The 20810-nt window shown below is 37.9% G+C and overlaps 1 protein-coding gene across 4 annotated transcripts in view; it reads right to left on the bottom strand.

The window, feature by feature from the left end:
* SH3GLB1 (SH3 domain containing GRB2 like, endophilin B1) overlaps nucleotides 1-12440 on the bottom strand; it is a 34894-nt gene extending 22454 nt beyond the window's left edge. The window contains exons 1-2 of one of the 4 annotated variants that reach the window (XM_032867045.1): nucleotides 12052-12440; nucleotides 1305-1446 (exon numbers count right to left, since the gene is read on the bottom strand). In XM_032867045.1, the coding sequence (XP_032722936.1) occupies nucleotides 1305-1446; nucleotides 12052-12123 (214 nt within the window). In that variant the 5' untranslated portion in view covers nucleotides 12124-12440. The remainder of the gene's footprint in view (nucleotides 1-1304; nucleotides 1447-12051) is intronic. The other 3 variants (XM_032867046.1, XM_032867047.1, XM_032867048.1) reach the window with 3 other exon arrangements.
* Between the last annotated feature and the right edge of the window lie 8370 nt (nucleotides 12441-20810).

Raw genomic sequence — 20810 nt, 5'->3', positions numbered from 1 at the left:
GCAAGGGGAGTGGGAGAGAGAAGCTGGCTTCGCGCGGAGCAGGGAGCCCAATGTGGGGTTTGTTCCCAGGACGCTGGGATCATGACCTGAGCCGAAGGCAGGCACTTAAGGACTGAGCCACCCAGCCGCTCCATGTCTACTACTTTTTTAAGGTGCTCTGGTACATAAGTTAAGTAGCCTTAAATGAGTAAGAAATAGCACATGGTGCTCAAAGATAATAGGCCTCACTCAAAAGTGTAGAAGGCCTATTTCAAAAGATTACCATGATTTAATTAAAAAGGTACAGAATTACTCATGTTTTGTTTAGGTTCACAGGATAGCAACAAAGATTAAAGCTTGGAACTTTAGTATCTAAAAATGAGCTTATGGCATTTCACAACATGATCACAACACTGGGGAAAATAGGAAGGAAATCATTTGCTGCCCTTGTTCTTCAGTTTTGATGTGTAAAGCTCAGAGTGAAAAGACTGGATTTTGATGCACCAGATCCTAGTTCCGTTTCCACTTCTAATTAGCTATTCTATACTGTATAAAATGCTAACTTATGATTTGCAATTAATAAACAATCATGTACCTTATTTGATAAATTATTGAGATGCGTGATCTGAAAAACCTTACAGTTGTCTGAAAATCAAATGTAATAATTTATGTAAAAACATCAAACTTAACATAAATAATTGGTAACTATGTAAGTTTCCATATAATTTTCCCTTAATTATTTAGAGACAATCATCCCCCCTATAAAAGGAAGATTAATTTATTGCCATAGCCCTTCCTGACTCTTAAAATTAAAAGCCACTCCTAGGGTGCCTGGGTGGCTCAATCCATTAGGTGCTGACTCTACTGATGCTGACTCTCCTGATCCTCAACTTTGGCTCATGTCATGATCTTAGTTTTTGAGATCAAGCCCCACGTTGGGATCCACACTGAGTTTAGGATTCTCTTTCCCTCTTCCTCAAGGTGTGTGTGTGTGTTGGGGGGTACTTGTATTTCTCTTTCTCTCTCTCAAAACCAAAATTCATTCCCTTAAATTTTCAAAAAGATTCTACAAAGACATGGAAAACCCAAGCAGTCAATCTGTTAGAGGGTACACAGAGGTGTTTATCACCCTCTTCTTCACCAAAAGGACACATATACACACACACACACACACACACCCCCCATACGCCTGAAAGCCATAAACCAAAAACTGTTTTCCAAGAGCCATCAAAACCTGTTTAGTTTTTTTTTAACATTAAAAAAACCTAACAGTATCCTTTAATCAGATCAGTCAATAAGGTAGACAAAGGTAAAAAGTTTCTTACTTGGATTTGGCTGCAATAACACTTCAGTTTGTTTCATTATTTTTTCTGTCCATATTTTGGTACATTCAGCTTTGCTAAGAAGGTTCTCTAAGTGAGCATCCAATTCTGTCTTCTCTGCCTGGCCAAGCTTTTCTTCTGTGAACTGTTATTAATTACAAAAAAAAAATTAAATATACCTCAAATACATTTTAGGAACCTATATCAATAATTAATAACTCAAACCCAGACAGTCCTGAACATACAAATAAATGTAAACCATTGAACCGAATGCTTTTTTTTGCCCCTATGGAAATTTATCCATACCTTTTTTACGGCACTTATGCTGACCTTCTCTTAAGGTTACATCTGCTAGAATGGATAGGGTAAACTCTAGAAAATCTGTATGCTGCCTGGTATATGAAGTATATAAATATTTCTTACATATAAAGTAGGTTAGTATAGTGGTAAGTAGTAAGAACTTTAGGTCAGTCAGTACTAAATTCAAATCCTGGCTGCACTACTAATTTTGTGACCTAAACAGGCTTTTGAATATTTTTTCCTTAGGTATCTTCTATCATTAAAGAAAGATGATACATAATGTACAGTACCTTGAGAATTAATAAGAGTATGTATGTAAATCACTTTGTTCAGTGCCTGGTAATTATTATTTTGAATTTAAAAAGGGCTGCTTATGTTTAATACGGCTTTATATTAATGGCACTTTAATCATACCTATTAGATAGGCTTTTATGGGATGTTTTGGGAAACTATCATTCAAGTTGTTTCTTCAAGATATGTTCCAACAATTGATTCACAAACTAACTTCTGGAACATACACTATTTCTACTATGGAAGAGCATTTTTTAAAGATCATAATATGTAGTTAAATATACTCAGCGTATCAATTTTTATTACCTTGAGTGTGTTGGTTTTTGAGGGAAGGCAGCATTGCCCATACACAAGCAAAGAGATAAAAAGATTACCATGTAAATTTTATGGAGACTTTTGAAGACTTTTAATTAAATACCAGAAGTGATGACTCAGGTTGTTTATCATGTATATTTTTCCTCTAGAATAGGCGGCTTTCTCCCATGTTAAAATGGCATATGTTAAAAGAGGCATATCACTAGCACTAATTCTACACTCATTAGCCATGACTCATTTCTGGCTGAAAGAATATAATATTTACCTTGTTTGTTTCTCCCCTTTCATTTCTTAAAATATCTTCTGCTGCTCCATTTTTCTGAGTTTTATTATGTTTCTTTTATCATCCTTCTTATTGGCCTAATACTTTGATTACCAGTTAATATTTTTAGTTAAAAAGTCCTCTAGAATGTTATTCTCAGAGTCTGGTTACAAGCCCCCACTGAAGGTCTTGTTCAGGGGCTAGAAATAAATGCTTCAATAGCTTTTGTAAAGTCTTAGGTCTTTTCAAGACTGGCCTGCAGCCAAGCCCTCAACCGGTGGGTGGAAGGAGAATATCACTTCCAAAGCTATTGCCTAAGCCCACAATCTTGCAGTGTACTGTAACCGAGGAGAGGAACAGGAGATGCATTGGGAAAAAGATCAAAACCCTGATGCCAAGGTCAGTTGGATAACTACTGCAATTTCACTTTTAAGAGAGAACTATGGTATTCTCTACAGAACCCTGAAGATTTGAGGCTATAGACCTTCTACAGAGAGATAGGTTAGAATTTCACATGTTCAAAGTCTACCTCTAATGGTTAAATAGATTATCTCTCAGATAAAGCAAGGAACAGAAGGGGAAAAAAAGAGGGTAATTTATCCAGGTGAACATCACCTATAAAGGATAATCTACCAGTAGAAAAAATTCTTAACTTAGCACCTTAATAAGAAAGTACATCTATTTATTTGATTCATTCCTTCAACAAATATTTATCAAGCATCTTCATGTGTACCAGGCATTATTCTAAGCACAAGGGTTTCAGCAGCCAGAAAAAACAGACAGGTTTCTGCTCTTAGGAGGGCAGACAACAAACAATTTGGTAATAAGGATACAAAGATAAAAAGACAGTGGACAGAGGACTGACACAGGTGGTCCTATTATTTCTTGAGTGAGTGACTGAACAATTAACTGAATGAATTAATGACTTTGAATATAGAGGAAGGAAGAATTCAATCTGCAGGGAGGGAAGGAAACAGGAGAATCAGTGAAGGCTTCAGGGGGAGAGGGATATGCAGTTTTGGCCTGGACATGGGGAAGAGGAGTTTGAGCGTGAGATGTAGGTGGTTAGACAAACACCTTCTCTGAGCAGGTAACAATTGACCTGAGAGTGAACGATAAGAAATGAGGGATTCTAAGGGCAGCGCATAGAGTTCTCTGATGATTTATCTTCCAGTTGCATTTCTAGAAGAATCATTAGCACCATCTTTATACATCCTATTTTTTTAACAGAAGTCCTTAACTTACATTTAACAACCAAGAATGAATTAAAACAATTCATAGACTCATAATTTAAAAATCAGTATTAGGGGGGGCGCCTGGGTGGCACAGTCGGTTAAGCCGCTGCCTTCGGCTCAGGTCATGATCTCAGGGTCCTGAGATCGAGTCCCACATTGGGCTCTCTGCTCAGCAGGGAACCTGCTTCCCTTCCTCTCTCTCTGCCTGCCTCTCTGCCTACTTGTGATCTCTCTCTGTCAAGTAAATAAATAAAATCTTAAAAAAAAAAAATCAGTATTAGGTAGGTCAGTTTTTGTGCAAGGCACTCTCCTAAGAACTAGAAGACATGGTTGCTGTTTACAGGAGAGCTAAATGAAAACTATTATATAAACAATATAAACTTACAGGCCTATTTTCTTCAGTACATAAAATCATGTTAAACTTTATCTAACACATTGTTTAGAAACAATGGAATTAGAGGTACAGGCTAGAACTTACTTAAACATGTTTATAAATAGCAATTTATAAACAGTAGTTCATCAGTAAGTTTATCTAACACAAGTTAGGTTTCATGGCAAATTTTTTCCCAATAATATTTTAGAGAACCAACAACTAGAAAGCTAATTATTTGGAAAATAAAATATTTCAAACTTTAGGTCAGAAGATTCCTTTCTTTAATTATTTAGTTTCTCCTTTATGATTCTCATTATACTACCTTACAATATCTTTAAATACTTTGCTTTTTAAGTGAAAAGACAGAGTGTGAAAGTATAACTGCAAAGCTCGGTATTTGCAACAAGCTATTTTTTGTATGAGTCTGAGCAAGAAATAAAGTAAACTGACATAGAATGTAAGATCCTATAAACACGGTAAACAGGTTTTTAATATTTTAGCTTGGAAGGGTAAAAAACAAAACCCAAAAAATATAAGGAATGCTTAAGTATGAGTGAGGTAAAGTCTGATTATAGAAAACCAGTTTAGAAAATAGCAGTTCTGTAGGAAAGCCCATGTGAGCAGTTTGTTAAGTACCAGTAATAAAGTCTGATATTTCCTTGCATTTTCTGGGAGTAAAAACAGTTGCTATTCTTTTACTCTACCTAACTCTGTGCTTTGAATTCCAGTATGTTACATATGTTCTTGTTTTATCTTTTGTCTTTAACGTTTTCTTTTCTTAGTAAGATCATTTATAAAGACTTTTTTTTTTAAACTTCTGTGTTTTTAATAGTGTTAGGGCTTAGTATAAATTAGAAAATGCCATTTAGGGGCGCCTGGGTGGCTCAGTGGGTTAAGCCTCTGCCTTCAGCTCAGGTCATGATCTCAGGGTCCTGGGATCGAGCCCCGCATCGAGCCCCGCATTGGGCTCTCTGCTCAGCAGGGAGCCTTCTTCCTCCCTACCCCTCTCTGCCTACTTGTAATCTCTCTCTCTCTGTGTCAAATAAATAAATAAAATCTTAAAAAAAAAAAAGAAAATGCCATATGTTAAGCTGTACATTTTATATCAAATATTCCAAAAAACCCCTTTTTAATATATAGGTAAGAATCAATATAATATATAGGTAAGAATCAAAACTATTGATAAACATTTTGCGTAAGGTGTCAGTGTCATGTTTCAATTTCACATGTTTATTCAATCATAGTCTCATTACACTATAAGACTTCCAGTAAATATCTGCTCATTTTAAGATATTAATATTTTCTACTACCATTATACAAATATATTTCAGTTCTTCCTAGCCCCTGTGTTTTTGCTCACAGCACTCTGGTCAGCTGGATCTTACAGCCCATCTCGGCTTCCTACATGTATTCAATAATCATCAAATTAAGAGTAACTTTAACCCTATCTGGAATGAATAAAAAAAAGGCAGGGGTACAGAAAAACACTACTAATGTTATCATATATTTAAGCTGAAATCATACATTTAAATTTTATTAAATATATATTTAATTACATTAAAATATATTTATTTTATATAATATATACTTATATATTATATACTTATATATGTCATAAAAATAATTACATTAAAATAATTTAATTACAAGACATACAATATGTCTTGTAATTGTAAAAAAGACATATGTAATATGTAATATGTAAAAAGACATATACAATATGTCTTATAAAAGACATTATCTCCCATGATTTTATTGTAGGGGTTTAAGGATTTTTTTCCATCATTAACCAGAAAGTATGACATATTAGCAATATAGTATCATTTAATACATTTTTCTCTAATACATTTTAAGAAAGCATCTACTGTAGAAAATGATGAGTTATATCAACTAAATTTAGGTTTACATTGTTAATCAAAATACTTGTGGCATATATTTCTTCTATTGTATGTGAGATGTATAATCAGCCCATGACATGGTTCTTGCCATCAAGGATTTTATGATCTTAAGAAACATAAAATGATAATAATGGTTTGCTTCTGAGAAAGATAAAAGACCCGTTCTTTCTTAAAAAAAAAAAAAAAAATCCTTTTCCCAAATACCAAAAATCTAAGTCTAAAATCATTACTACTTGTAGTCTCCTACCAGCTGTTAAAAACTATAGTTGATTTTGAGCATTTTAATGAATGTTTAGTAGTTTTAATAAAAACCTTTGTGAAAACAACCTACAATGAAAGTCAGAATATATCACAGAAATCCAAACCCAATGTTCTCCTAGATATTATTTGATGTACAGTTCTCTCATAATTATTTCATGAGTAATACAGTAAAATGACATGAGAACAGAAAGCTTAATCCCCTCTCTTTATACATTTTCTGTAAACATTGCTTTAAGGAAGGACTATGAGTCAGCCACATTATGCCAAGCGCAGTGATCCTTTCTTTATTACAGGATAGCCATATAGCCTACAGTATGAAACACGGAGCCTGGATTCCATACCATGCTTCACCACAAAGAGAAAAGGACAACAGGTAAAAAGGCTTTGTGATGAAAGGCATCTATAGTATGAACTCTTATCATCAATTCTTTGGGTAAAGTAATATTTTAAAAGTTACCTAAACTTCTTGGGGAAAAAAATGTGTAACACAAATTTTGATTATAATGTGTTAGTAAATTGTAAAGTAGGTCCTTCTCAGCTCATTCTCATTTTTGGCTGCTCTTTGGAATTACCTGGGGAAGCTTTCAAAAACAATGAACAAAACAAAAACAATCCCAAGGATTCCACTTTAACTAGACTGGGGTATATTCTGTAAAGATTCCTCAGGTAATTTTAAGTGCAGTTAAGACTGAGAAATACTGTTCTAAGCACACGGGTGATTATTTTAACATCAGGTTAACCATCTTCTATCTAGTAGTTTACTAAATTAACACCAATAATACCAAAGGATATGATGTTTTGGGTAACAGCAAATACGCAAAGTTTTTACATAACAAGAAAATGTATGGACTTTGAATGTGACAAGTTTTATCAGAATTTGAGAGACATGTAAAATTGTTACAGTTTAAATTCCATACAAGAAACAGGACTTCAAAAGGGCTTGGACCAATGCTTAGCCAATTTGGAAATCCATCCAGATAGGATCCAATAGGAGTTAGTTGAGGGCAGCATTGTATTCATCTTTAACTCTCCAGGTTAGACACACCATTATTTGTTAAATTAAATCAGAGATGAAAGCCAAGCTTGCAACTACATTTTAAAGACTTTTTTCCCCTCAGAAAATAGCTGGCATTCATGAAGTTCATAGTGTAACTTCAGTAGTTAGGTCAAAGGAAATGTTGGAAAATTAAAATGAAACTCCTAAGTAATTGAAGTTGAAAATTGGGGGGGGGGGGAAGTATATGGTCTTATTTTAAAGATGGTGAGCAAAAGTTTTGCTTCAGTATCAATTCTGAAGTAAAAATGTGTCCACTTGGAACATTTATCAAATGAAGTAACAGAACAATACTTCAAAAAATGGATATTTACTATAAAGAAAAAATAATTATGACAACTGGGGCAATGAAGTCTTTGAGGGCATCAACTAGGTTTCATTCATCTTTGTACTTCAGTGCTAAGCACCTAGGAGGTACTCAATAAATACAGACTGAATTAAACAGTTTAATATTTCAGACTGGCATTAGTCAACTCCAAGTTCAGCAGATATGTTACAAAAATACTAATAAAAATAACAAGATCATTTAACATGCTAAATGATTCAAAGAGTAAACTTTGCATATGGATATGCTGCTTGGCTAAAATGATATAAAAAATTTAAAAAAACAATGTTGGATACTGTGAGAGGGGAGTAAGAAACAGTTGATTCCTCAGGACATACAAACTTAATAAAGATGTGAAAGCCAGAGAGTCACAGAATTTTATAGCTCCAAGGGACCTTACATAACACTTATTAGATCATGCCACATGATCATACAGAATTAAAAAATAACACAGGAGTTCACATCAAGCTCTTGTGGTCTGAGATGGACTTTAAGATTTATCTTGAGGGAAGGAAAGAATACACAAAGAGGGAGGAGGTGGAGGGCGTTCACAATGAGTTTAACTTTATGAACATAAAGTCTAGAGTTAAAAAAGTACAAAGTATTTGGGGAATTAAAAAATAATTTGATAGGAATACAGTGTTTATATATGAGTGAGAGAAAAGAGAAGGCTGCTCAACTAAGGAGTCTACCAAAAAGACAGTAAGAATAAATAGCTTTTAAGATACTAATAAAGTAACAATTTATGGAGGTCAAATTACCTGATGCTTTTGTATTTTTTTATTTTGAGGGAGTTAAGAGTAACAAAAGCACCCAAACATACTATTAAGGAATGAATATTCCTATTGATTATACATTTTTACCTCAACATTCTTTCAAAGTTGCAAGACATACAAACAGATTTTATGAGTGAGAATAGAGTGGTAAAACCCATTTGTATGTTTAATAGTTTTTCTTTTTTAAAACAGGGAATGTTTACTTGTTAACCTAAAAATTTTTAAGTAAAATGAAAAAAGATATGGCAGTAGGTCACTCAAAGAATGGCCTATTCCTTAAGGTATAATTTGAATAGAAATTATTATTTAGAAATGTGAAAGCTGAATTCCATTCCTACTGTTCTTATTGCTTATAATAAGTAACTGGCATAGCTCTTACCTATTCTTAGCATGAAACTTGGCACCTGACACTATACTGATGTCAATGCAATCTGACTGGGAATTCAGTTATTGACTAAGTACTAAAATGACAATGCAGTGTTTTTGCTGAAAATTACCACACAACATTCCAAATTTCACGTGTTATGTTTTTGAATGAATTTTTTCCTTACGTAATAAAAAAAAAAAGTACTGTGCAAAATGTCAAACATTCTAAATTTTAATAGTATATTGAAACTTAGCTTTGTAACTGTCAACATTCTGTCAATGTTTCAACTTTTCTCTCTTCTGGAATATTTTAAAGCAATCCTCAGACATGATATAGTTCATACATAAATATTTCAGAATCTATTTCTAACAGATTTAATACAAAAAGACATATTGAGGAGTCTTTTCTGCTGAAATTTTTCCCTTCTCAGTAAATGGCTCAAGCCAAAGCCTTATAGACACCCTTAACTCATCTTTCTTCCTAACCTAGAGCCAATCTGGGAAGGAATACTGAATAGATTCTGAACCTTCCCTGCTATTACTCTCACCTAAGTTTTATCACTTTTTGCCTATCCTATGGCTATAGCTCCCTAACCCAATGTCCCAGGTACTCCAGAACCTCAGTCTTCGTGCTTTTTCCTTCTGCCTAAATTGCTTTTCCTCCAAAAAACTGGAACTGTCACTTCCTTGAGGTCTCTTGGAATTTGATCCTATTGGAAAGGCTTGCCATGATTATTATGCCTAAACAACATGGCAAAAACTGCCATCCCCAACATTAACTTACCACCTCTCCTTCACCTGATATATTTACTGTTAGATTACAATCTCCAGGAGGGCAGATGTTTTGTTAATTTTATTCACTGCTCTGTCACCAGTGTCCAAAATAGTGTAAGGCAGACATGAAATAGGCATGCAAGTATTTAATACTGAAAATAATTTGATAGCTCAACAGATTGGGACAGACTTTAAAAAATCTGAAACAGGGGTGCCTGGGTGGCTCAGTGGGTTAAAGCCTCTGCCTTCAGCTCAGGTCATGATTCCAGGGTCCTGGAATCGAGCCCCACATCAGGCTCTCTGCTCAGCAGGGAACCTGCTTCCTCCTCTCTCTCTCTCTGCCTGCCTCTCTGCCTACCTGTGATCTCTGACAAATAAAAAAAATAAAATCTTGGGTGCCTGGGTGGCTCAGTGGGTTAAATCCTCTGCCTTGGGCTTAGGTCATGATCCCAGGGTCCTGGGATCGAGCCCGGCATCCAGCTCTCTGCTCAGCAGGGAGCCTGCTTCCTCCTCTGTCTCTCTGCCTGCCTCTCTGCCTACTTGTAATCTCTGTCAAATAAAACAAAATCTTTAATAAATAAATAAAATAAAATAAATAAAAAATCTGAAACGAGTAATTAAAATTCACCTAGGTAGTACATCTTTCGAGAACTTTGCTAGATTTTTTATATCAAGTCTATCGACAATTTAAATCAAATTCCAGTACCCATGTCTGTTCCATTTAAGCACTGTGCATTATGTACCTGAAAACATACGTCTTTAAAAGTGTCATAATGTCAAATCTCCACTCCACAAACAAAATCATTAGGAATCAGCAATAAAACAAACACCAAAGGCCTCTTTTCAGTTAACATTAAGTCTCACAAATCAAGTTCATTTCAGACCTTCAACCATTCATTCTTTTTGCACCCCGCCCCCATCTTTGAGCTATTAAAAGTAGGTTAATTTAAATCAAGAAATTACTTTAACCATATAGTTCATTTGTCTCTATAGCATAGCTTATAATTTCATAGAGAATGGGGAGCTGAGGGTTAAGGCAGCTAGTTTATTACTATGCAGATTTTGGAACTGAGAAATCAAGACTCAGAAGGAATTTCCCATCCCTTAAGTGCTGTCTGTTTAAGTATTGTTGAAATGGTCAGACTGTAGTACCAGATGATCTTTAAGGTCTCGATAGCCTGTAACATTCTATTATTCTATATCTGCAATGCCTATCCTGGAAGAGAGAAGCAACTTGAAACGAATTAGTAGATTAGAGAGAGCACTTGGCCATTTACTAGCCATGCAAGTTAATCAAGTTTCTTAACCTTTCTAAGGCTACTTCCTCATATATAAAAGGCGTTAGTAACATCTATCTGGCAAAATTACAGAAAGGATAGTAGGTAATCTGTCAAGTGCCTTGCAAATGTTTGACAGTTTTTTTCACAATATAGGCAGCTATTACCTTGCACTAGTTCTACCATTCTTTTGCCAAGAGCAGTGCAATGTTAAGATCAATCACATCAATAAAACTGGGGTAAAGGAGACAATGTAGTAAAGGCAGGACAACTGATTTACATTTCAGTATCAGTATGGTATGCATATTAGAAAACTATTTGTGTTTTCTCTTTACAAAGAAAATGTTGTTGCTACTGTGACTATGCTATTAACTTAAACACCAGATTGTTTATAACTCATGTTGTGGTGAAATTTACATCTGTTCATAGATTTAACTGAGTTGGCATAATGTGGGTGATGACTATGGAAAACTGTCCAAGTTCCCTAGACTGATACTTCTCTGCGGAAAGCCGCGAGATAGCCAAATTTCCCCCCTTAAAGTGTATCTGAAACACAAAACTCTAACATGCGTAAAACGAGTCTCCCCCTCCCCCTCTCCACGTCCTACAGCCGGTGCTTCCCATTTTGAGAATGAGTGGGAACCCCCAAACTCCAGACTTCCCAAGGCCTTGGCGGAGTATGTACGCCAACTGGCAATCTCCATTTCACCGGCGGACCGCCTAAGCCCAGCGACCGTCCTTCCCGAGGGAGAGAGAGGGCTGGAGGGGACTGTCTTGGCAGCTCTTTGGGTTCAGGGACGGGAAAAGGAAACTTCCTTCTAGGACTCCGCGGGGAGAGTGAGGGAGACGAAAGGAAAGGGTGGGGGTGGTGCCCGAAGGGTCTGTCTTCAGGGCCCTCACCCGCCCCGGGAGGGAGGCCACACCAGCACCGTCGTCGTGGGGCCAGAAAGGAGGGCGGTGCTATGTCTCGGCCCGGGGCCGAACTCTGGATGTCCTTGAGGGGCGGGGGACGCTCCCGGCCCCGTCTCCACCCCGTCTCGCTTCCGGAGCCGCGGCGGTTGAACGGGAGGGGGCAGAAAACGGCCGCCGGACCCGGAGGGGCACCAGGCCGCGCCCATCAGCCAGGCCATCTGCCGCAGGCCTGCCAGCCCGTCGGTGAGGCCGGGTGCGGAGAGCGCCGCCGCCTCTGGCGGCCCCCTTGGCCTCTCGGGCGCCGCCGCCCCTTCCCCCTACACCGCGGTACCTGCACTGCACGACTGAGGAAGGTGCCCGCGTCGGCCGCCAGCTTCTTCACGTTGAAGTCCATGATGTTCATCCTGGGCGGCAGCCGGGCGGAGCTGCCGGCTGACCTAGCGGGGAGGCGCCGCGGCCGGGCTGAGGCGCCGGGCGAGAGTGGCGGGGGCAGACGTGGTAGGTGGAGGGAGGCGGCGCCAGCTCCGCCGCCGCAGCTGTCGTTTCCGTGAAGGGGAAGCGAGAGGGTGGGGCGAGGGAGAGAACGAGCGCCTCGGGGCGGGCCGCGCGCCCGGGCGGCGGCAGCGGCCGAGACGCAGGGCCTGCTCCGCCGGCAGTGGGGCGTTAGCGTCGGCACTAGCTACGATGGGCGTGCAGGACACTGACGGACTGGTAATCCGCCGTATGGGGCGGGGTCTCGGACGGAGGAAGCCGGCGCCTGCCGCGGGGTGGAGCCTTTCCCGAGGTTATCGCGGGAACAGCGACCCCTTCTGGATCGCCGCGGCGTAGTCGCGGGGCGGGGCGCGCCGGAAGCTCCGACGCCCGCACAAGAGGGAGGGTCCTGTTAGCCGGGAGAAGGGAATCTCGGTTTGCGTTTAAGCACCTGAAAACTAAAAGCAGAGACAACCCAAATCCCCCTTTTTGTGTTAAGAGGAAATCTGAAAATTGTAGTATAGAATCACACCATCTGTGAAATTAGAACCAACAGCTACCGTGTCATCTTCTAGCACCCGCGCCCTGCTGGTCCTGGACGCCTGGTGACCCTCGGCGAACGTTTGCTATTAGAATACGGTTGAATTTAGAGTCCCCACCGAGTGTGTTCGGGCAGCATTATTGAGACTCTTCTGTGTACCAGGACTGAATCAGGTGCTGAGATACCTTGCTGAACAAGACGGTCCCTGGCCTCAAGGAGCTCTCAGTTGGGTTGCTTGACAACCTTCGGGGATTTCTCCACCCTCTCCTGAAGCGCTGTTAACGATTTGCTGCTGCGGGGACTTCGTGACTGTCTTTTTTTTTTTTTTTTTTAAAGATTTTATTTATTTATTTGACAGAGAGAGAGCACAAGTAGACAGAGAGGCAGGCAGAGAGAGAGAGAGAGAGAGAGAGAGGGAAGCAGGCCCTCCGCTGAGCAGAGAGCCCGATGCGGGACTCGATCCCAGGACCCTGAGATCATGACCTGAGCCGAAGGCAGCGGCCCAACCCACTGAGCCACCCAGGCGCCCCACTTCGTGACTGTCTTAAGGCAGCGGGCACGCGCTGGATTGCGGGAGCAGCACTAGATGCCTACTGTGTGAAATGTGCAGTGACGGGGGACACAAAGTGCCAGGTGGAGGACGCAAAGAAGTATAAAATGGTGAGTGAGGTAGAATAACTCTTAACCCTTAACACTCAGCCTGGGGAATTTTAGTAACAAATGAGAATATGATGTGAAATCTGTTCAAGAGCCCATGATTCCAAGTAACTTCCTAAGCAAATTTCATGATACCAACCTATGCTTGAATGACGTTAAAACGGGCAGTAGCGCAGAGGGAGAGACAGTATTTCAAGAATAAGAAAACACTCCATGTTATTTTTTGTCACTGGGTCCTTTTGTTATTTTAGGGCTGGGAAAATGCAGGCCCGGCAGGCAATGAAATGAGCTCATGTTTGTGCTTTAGTGTTTTACTGAAGCAGTCACAGAAGCAGTATCTGTTGTTAAAGACGGAAAGATTAGTTCCTAAAGACATGAAGAATAGCAGATATGTATAAATGTTTGTGTTTTTTAAATTTTTTTTTTATGATGGTGACAGAAATAATCACTTCTTTCTAAAGTAACTCCAAAAGAATGAGTCTCCAGGACCAAAACTACCCCATGTATCTTTCATCTCAACTTATTTTCCCAGAGATATATAAAAAGGAAATATGTAATCAGAAACCTTGTTTTTCATTTATTGTTCATTTTCGATTTTCATGTAAAAAAGCACTTTCTTTCTTTCCAGACATCTGTCTTCACAATAAGCGTGTTTGCCATAATCTATGTCCATTCCATTTTAGGATCACAAAACTGTGTCCACCATTAATAGAAAAAACTCCAAATCCTCTTTCTCAAAAACGTAGATTTTCCTAACTTGGAAAAAAAAAAAACTTAACTTCTTCCTGTTGAGCCCTTTAGAGCTGTAATACTGTTTCTCTTGTTTCACTGACAAATTCATAAGACTCGTGTATCACTGCTGTTCCCTCATTATCCATCTCCTGCCTGTTTCAATGCAGTTGACTTCCATTGCTATAACTACACCTAAATAGCATTCTTGAGGTTGCCAGTTAACTTCTTGATAAACTCATCGGCTTTTTCTCAGACTTCCACAGTGACTCTACTCACTGCCTTCCAAAGACACAACCCTTCTTTATAGGTCCTTATTATTTCCTGGTTTTCCCTCTTCCTTTTGGACTTGTCCATTCTCTTCTGCTGGCACTTCTGATGGCTTTACTGTAGGTATTCCTTATGTTCAATGTTTATCACTTTTTTGGATTCTCTTTTCTTTTATTACTTAGTTTCTTAATCATGACTTCAATTATACCACTTCATTCTTTTATGCATTCATTCAGTAAATATTTTTTGGACATCTACTGTGTGCCACATGGTATTATTCTTGTGGCTAGGGATATAGCAGGCAAAAAGAACAGCCCTTGCTCTCATGGGATTTTATAACTAATCTGGTAAGACAGAAGTTGAATAAAGTAAAGTGTGATGAAATATCAAGGAGGAATCCAGAGTACTTTTAAATGTTCACTTCCATCCTGTACCCCGTAACCTGAATTCTAATTTGGAGGTTTGATCTTCCTGTAAGGGTTCTAGATCACCTTTTTAATGCTTTCTTTCTCTGTCCCCAAAACTAAATTCTTATTCCAGTACAAAGTATTATGAAAGCAGAATTTTTAAGATCATACAAAGTGCTGAATACCTGAAATCTCCCCCCAAATTTTTAGCTTAAAAAAATAAACAAAACCTTTATAAAAATAGTATTGTAGATAGTATGATATGCATTTTAATTTTTTTTTTTTTTGCTAGTGTCTGACAAGGTGTTCATTACCTCATGTCTAGACCAATGACACCTAAAGTGGTGGTATATGTACTTCATTGGTGTGTGCAAGATGATCCATTGGAGTGCAGAAAAATATTAGAAATTTAATTTATATTTTATCTACAAACAGGAAAAACTTGTTTCATTAATTTTTTTAAATACATGAATTGGCACTGGTGTCCTTACTTTGCATTTATCATTTAGACACATGTCACAGATAGTAAATGGGGTATCCTAAGGGAAGAATGGGAATTCACAACTTGGAAGAGATGAAATTAGTAATTTCCTCTAATTATTTGCATCAGCATATGGTAACATAATACAGTGTGGCTGGTTAAGTGTATTTGTATATGATATTATCAATCCAGTTTTAACTAAATAAACCTCCACAAAAATGGGCAAGTAGTCCAAAGAGTTGTCCCCACCCTCTTGTACTGTTGGTGGGAATGCAAACTGGTGCAACCAGTCTGGAAAATGGTATGGAGGTTCCTTAAAAAGTTAAAAACTACCGTATGACCCAGAAATTGCACTACTAGTATTTACCCAAAGGATTAAAAATACAGATTGGAAGGAGTACATGTACTCTGATTTTGGGAGGAAGATTTTGTTTATTTATCCAAAGAGGAGAGAGAGAGAGAGAGATTGCACACCAGTGGTGGGAGGAGAGGAAGGGGGGGAGGGAGAGGGACAAGCAGACTCCACACTGAGCCCTGAGCCCAATGTAGGGCTCAGTCTCACAACCGAAATCATGACCCAAGCTGAAACCAAGAGCCACCCAGGTGTCTCCCACCCTGATATTTATAGCAGCGTTATCAATAATAACTAAACTATGATAAGAGCCCAGATGTCCAATCGACTGATGAATGGATGAAGACGAAGTGATTTTATATATATATCTCATATATATATGGTGGAATATTACAGAGCCTTCAAAAGAATGACATCTTGCCATTTGCAATGATGTGGATGGAGCTAGAGTGTGTTATGCTATGCTAAATAAGTCAGTCAGAGAAAGACAAATGCCATATGTGGGATTTAAGAAACTTACATGTGGAATTTAAGAAACAAATGAACATATGGGAAGAAAAAGAAGAAAGAGAGGGAAGCAAATCATAAGAGATTCTTAATGATGGAAACCAAAGTGAGGGTTGATGGGGGGGAGGGTGGTGGGGGATGGGCTAAATGGGTGATGGGTATTAAGTAGGGCATTTGTTATGATGAACACTGGGTATTATACGTAAATGATGAATCACTAAATTCTACTCCTGAAATCAATATTACACTATATATTAACTAACTAGAATTTAAATAAAAATTTGAAAAGGAAAAGAGTTTCTCCAAAGAAACCATCATTAAAGGTAAGCAAACAAGAAATGCCAGAGTCGAATATATTAGGAGGGTTGTTGAAATATGAATTAAAAGATGATGAAAACTTGGTTCCAACTTTCAAGGAACTCAGAATCTAGTGGGGGAGACACTTTTGTAAAGTAAAACACAATGTGAAAACTATAACCATAACAGTCTGTATAAGATTGGGCGAGGGGGGCGCCTGGTTGGCTCAGTTGGTTGAGCATGGGACTCACGGTTTTGACTCAGGTCATGATCTCAGGGTCCTGAGATCAAGCCCTGCCCTGTGTCAGGCTCCACCATTAGCGGGGAGTTTGCTTAGAATTCTCTCTCCTTCTGTCTCTACTGCCTCTACTCATATGTGTGTGCGTGCTCTCTCTCTCAAAGAAACAAATAAATCTTTAAAATTTTAAAAAAGATTGGGGGAGAGTTAGAGGAATGGGGCATTAGCTAACAGGAGAATAGAGGTAATAATTAAGTCTTCTGGATGGGTTTTGACTGAATTCATCTGGAAGATTGAAGTTTGAGGGTGGGGAGAGATGATCAGACTTCTAATTTAGAACATGTTTTGGGTAGTGTGGATAATGAACTGGGGAAAGGCAAAGACAGATAGGAAGACCAACTAAGATTCTCTTGCTATAACTCAACCTGTACTGTGCTATCTTGAAATTTTTAATTTAGAAATCCCATTTTGACCAAAATTCCTTCTCATTTGATCTCTCTCATTCCTTTGTTCATTTAGTGTTCTTACTATCATCAAAGCCTGCAGGCCATGCCTCATTTCTGTAGAACAGATTTTTAACTCTCACTAGCACTCTTAGTTCCCTCTATCCTTCTGACCCGTCAACCTACATTCCCAAATAAATATTTTCTCTGTTCATGCTCTCAAACTTCCAAACATTTTTAGGGAAAACTGCACAACCTTGTAAATGGATGCTACTACCAATGTATGATTGCCCATTTTCACTGAACCTTTATAATTGCCTAGAAGTGCTTTTACTTCTTTCTGATTAACCCCTTTTCACACTCTCTGTAGACTCTGCTGTAAAACTTTGCAATTCCTGTTAAGATGGCTGCTTTAATCTCATATGATCTTATTTTCAGCCTTTGATACTTTTTCTTTACAGAGAAACTACATATCATCAAGCTATTTGGCCGGAGCTCCTTCAATCAAATTCCCATATTCCCACATTTTGTCCTTTCCACCACCCTGCACACCCATTGTTATTGCCAAATGCTTCAAAGGAAGAGGTATCCCAGGTGTTCTCTTCTGAGCCAAGGTACTGCTTTCTTAATCTTGGCTGTGCATTGGCATCACCTGGAGAGTTTAAGCAACCACTCATGCCTCAACCCCACGCCCAGAGTGTGGACCAGACACTGGGATGTTTAGAAGCCTTCCAGGTGATTCTGATGTGTGCCCTAGGTTGAGAATGAACCCATCATCCTCTGAAAACTTCCTCCCAGGTTCTAGCCTACACTTGTAGGCAGATTCCCTTTCTCTTACTGGATTGAGTCCCTCAAGGGCAGCAGCCATTTCTCATTCATTCTTATAGTTTTATGGTCTACATTCCTGGCAACGAACGTAGTGGATTCTCAATTTGTTAAATGAATAAAGTAATCAAATCCAGATGTATACAGTTCTTTTGGGGCCCCTCCTCTCCAATCTAAGTGTGCAATGACAGATTGAATATTTCCAGTGCCAAGCCTGTTTAGTTTGCTTTTCTTTTTTGTCTTTTTTTTTTTTTTTAAGATTTTATTTATTTGAGTGAGCTAGAGAGCGCACAAACAGGGGCAGCAGGAGAGGGAAAAGCAAGCTCACCTGATGAGTAGGGTACTGACATGGGGTTTGATCCCAGGACCTCAGGGTCATGACCATTGTTCTTGACCTGAGCCAAAGGCAGATGCTTACCAACTGAGCCCCTCAGGTGCCCCTAGTTTCTTAAAAGTTGTTTTTCTTCTTGGATTTCCTGTAATGGTAAACTGAATTATATGCACCAAGTCACCTGAGCTAAAAATATGTGTCCCCTATGATTATTTACTCTTATTTCTCACATGCAATTGATCAAGTTCTGCTAATTTTTTTGCTGAATATTTCTCATCTTTATCTTCCTTTTTTTTTTTAAATTGAGGTATAATTGACATACCACATTGTATTCGTTTTAAGTGTACAACATAATGATTCACAGTGTTGAATCGGTTACAAATTTTTTTTTTGTGGTGTGAACTTTTAAGATCTATTGTCTTTGCAACTTCCAAATGGGCAATATAGTATTTTTAACTATAGTCACTGTGTTGTACCTTAGATCCCCATTACTTGTTCATTTTATAACTTGAAGTTGTAACTTTTGGCCCCTTTCACCCATTTCTTCCCCCATTCCCCTTTGGCAACCACCAGTCAGTTCTCTGTACCTTTAAACTTGGGTTTGTTGTTATTGTTTTAGATTTCACAGATAAGTGATATCATATGGTATTTGTTTTCTCTGTCTGACTTATGTCACTTAGCATACTAAGTCCATCCATGTTGTCACAAATGGCAAGATTCTCTTTATGGCTGAATAATATAACACTGTGTATATGTGCCACATATATTTTCTTTATTCACTCATCCACTGATGGACACTTAGGTTATTTCCATATCTTGGCTATTGTAAATAAGACTATAAAGGAATGTGAGGGTCAGAAATCTTTTTGAGTTAGTGCTTTCAGTTTTTTCAGGTAGATACCCAGGAGTAAAATTGCTGTATCATATATAGGTTTTTTTTTTTTAATTTTTTGAAGAATCTCCATACTGTATTCCAGAGTAGCTGCACCAATTTACATTTGCATCAGTAGTGCATGATGGTTTTCTTTCCTCCACATCTTCACCAACACTTGTTATTTCCTGACTTCTGAAAATAGCCATTCTAACAGGGGTGAAGTGGTTTTGATTTGCATCTCCCTGATGATTAATGATGTTGAGCATCTTTTTATGTGCTTGTTGGCCATCTGGATATTTTCTTTGGAAAAATGTCTATTCAGATTTTCTGTCCATTTTTTAATTGGATTTTTTTTTCTTTTGAATTGTATGAGTTCTTTATATATTTTGGATATTAACCCCTTTTCAGACATATGACTTGCAAATATTTTCTCCCATTCAATAGGTTGCCTTTACATTTTGTTGATGTTTTCCTTGCTATGCAAAAGATTTTAGTCTGATATAGTTCCACTTGTTTATTTTTGCTTTTGTTGCTTTTGATGTCAGGTTAAAAAAAAAAAATCATTGCCAAGATCTATGTCAAAGAGTTTACTGCCTTTCTTCTAGGAGTTTTATGGTTTCAGGTCTTATATATAAATCTTTACTCCACTTGAGTTAATTTTTGTGTGTGTTGTAATATAGTGGTCCAGTTTCATTCTGTTGTATGTGGTTGTCCAAATTTACTATCACCATTTATCGGAGAGACTACCCTTTCCCCATTGTTCTTGACTTCTTTGTCATAAATTAATAGACCATATATGTGTGGGTTTATTTCTAAGCTATCTATTCTGTTCTGTTGATCTATGTGTTTGTATTTTGATAGTACTATACTGTTTTGAGTACTATAGCTTTATAATATAGTTTGAAATCAGCATGCCTCAAGCTTTATTCTTCCTTATCAAGGTTGCTTTGGCTATTCTTTTGTAAATGATTTTTAGTTTTAGGGAACATTGTGTTCAGAAAAGATACTTGATATAATTTCAATCTTCATAAACTTACTAAGACTTACTTTTTGGCCTAATATATATTCTTCCTGGAGAATGTTCCATGTCTATTTGAGAAGTATGTATATTCTGTTGCTTTTGGGTGGAATATTCTATATAAATCTGTTAAGTCCATCTGGTCTAATGTGTAATTTAAGGCCAATATTTCTTACTGATTTTCTCTCTGGTTTATCTATCCACTGATGTAAATGGGGTAATAAAACCCCACTATATTGTATTGGTGTCTGTTTCTCCCTTTAAGCCTATTAGTGTTTGGTTCATATATTTAGGTGCTCCTATATAGGATGCATAAATATTTATAAGTATTTAACTCCCTTGTTGGATTGACCCCTTTGTCATTATGTAATGCCCTTTGTCTTGTATTAGAGTCTTTATTTTAAAATCTAGTTTGTCTGATATAAATGTAGCTATCCCAGTTTGTTTGTTTTTTGGTTTTCATTTGCATAAAATTCCCTTTTCATTCTTTCACTTCCAATCTTTATGTGTCTTTACATCTGAAGTCTCATAGGCAGCATATAAAATGGGTCTTGTTTTCTTACCCATTTATTCTATGTCTTGTAGTTGGAGAATTTAGTTCATTTACATTTAAAGTAATTGTTGATAGTTATGTACTTATGACTTATGA

This window comes from Lontra canadensis, unplaced genomic scaffold, assembly GCF_010015895.1.
Source record: "Lontra canadensis isolate GAN:19392208 unplaced genomic scaffold, GSC_riverotter_1.0 scaffold33, whole genome shotgun sequence".
Lineage (NCBI taxonomy): Eukaryota > Metazoa > Chordata > Mammalia > Carnivora > Mustelidae > Lontra > Lontra canadensis.
The sequence above is the reverse complement of the archived record's forward strand: the minus strand, read 5'-3'. Positions and strand labels throughout refer to the sequence as shown.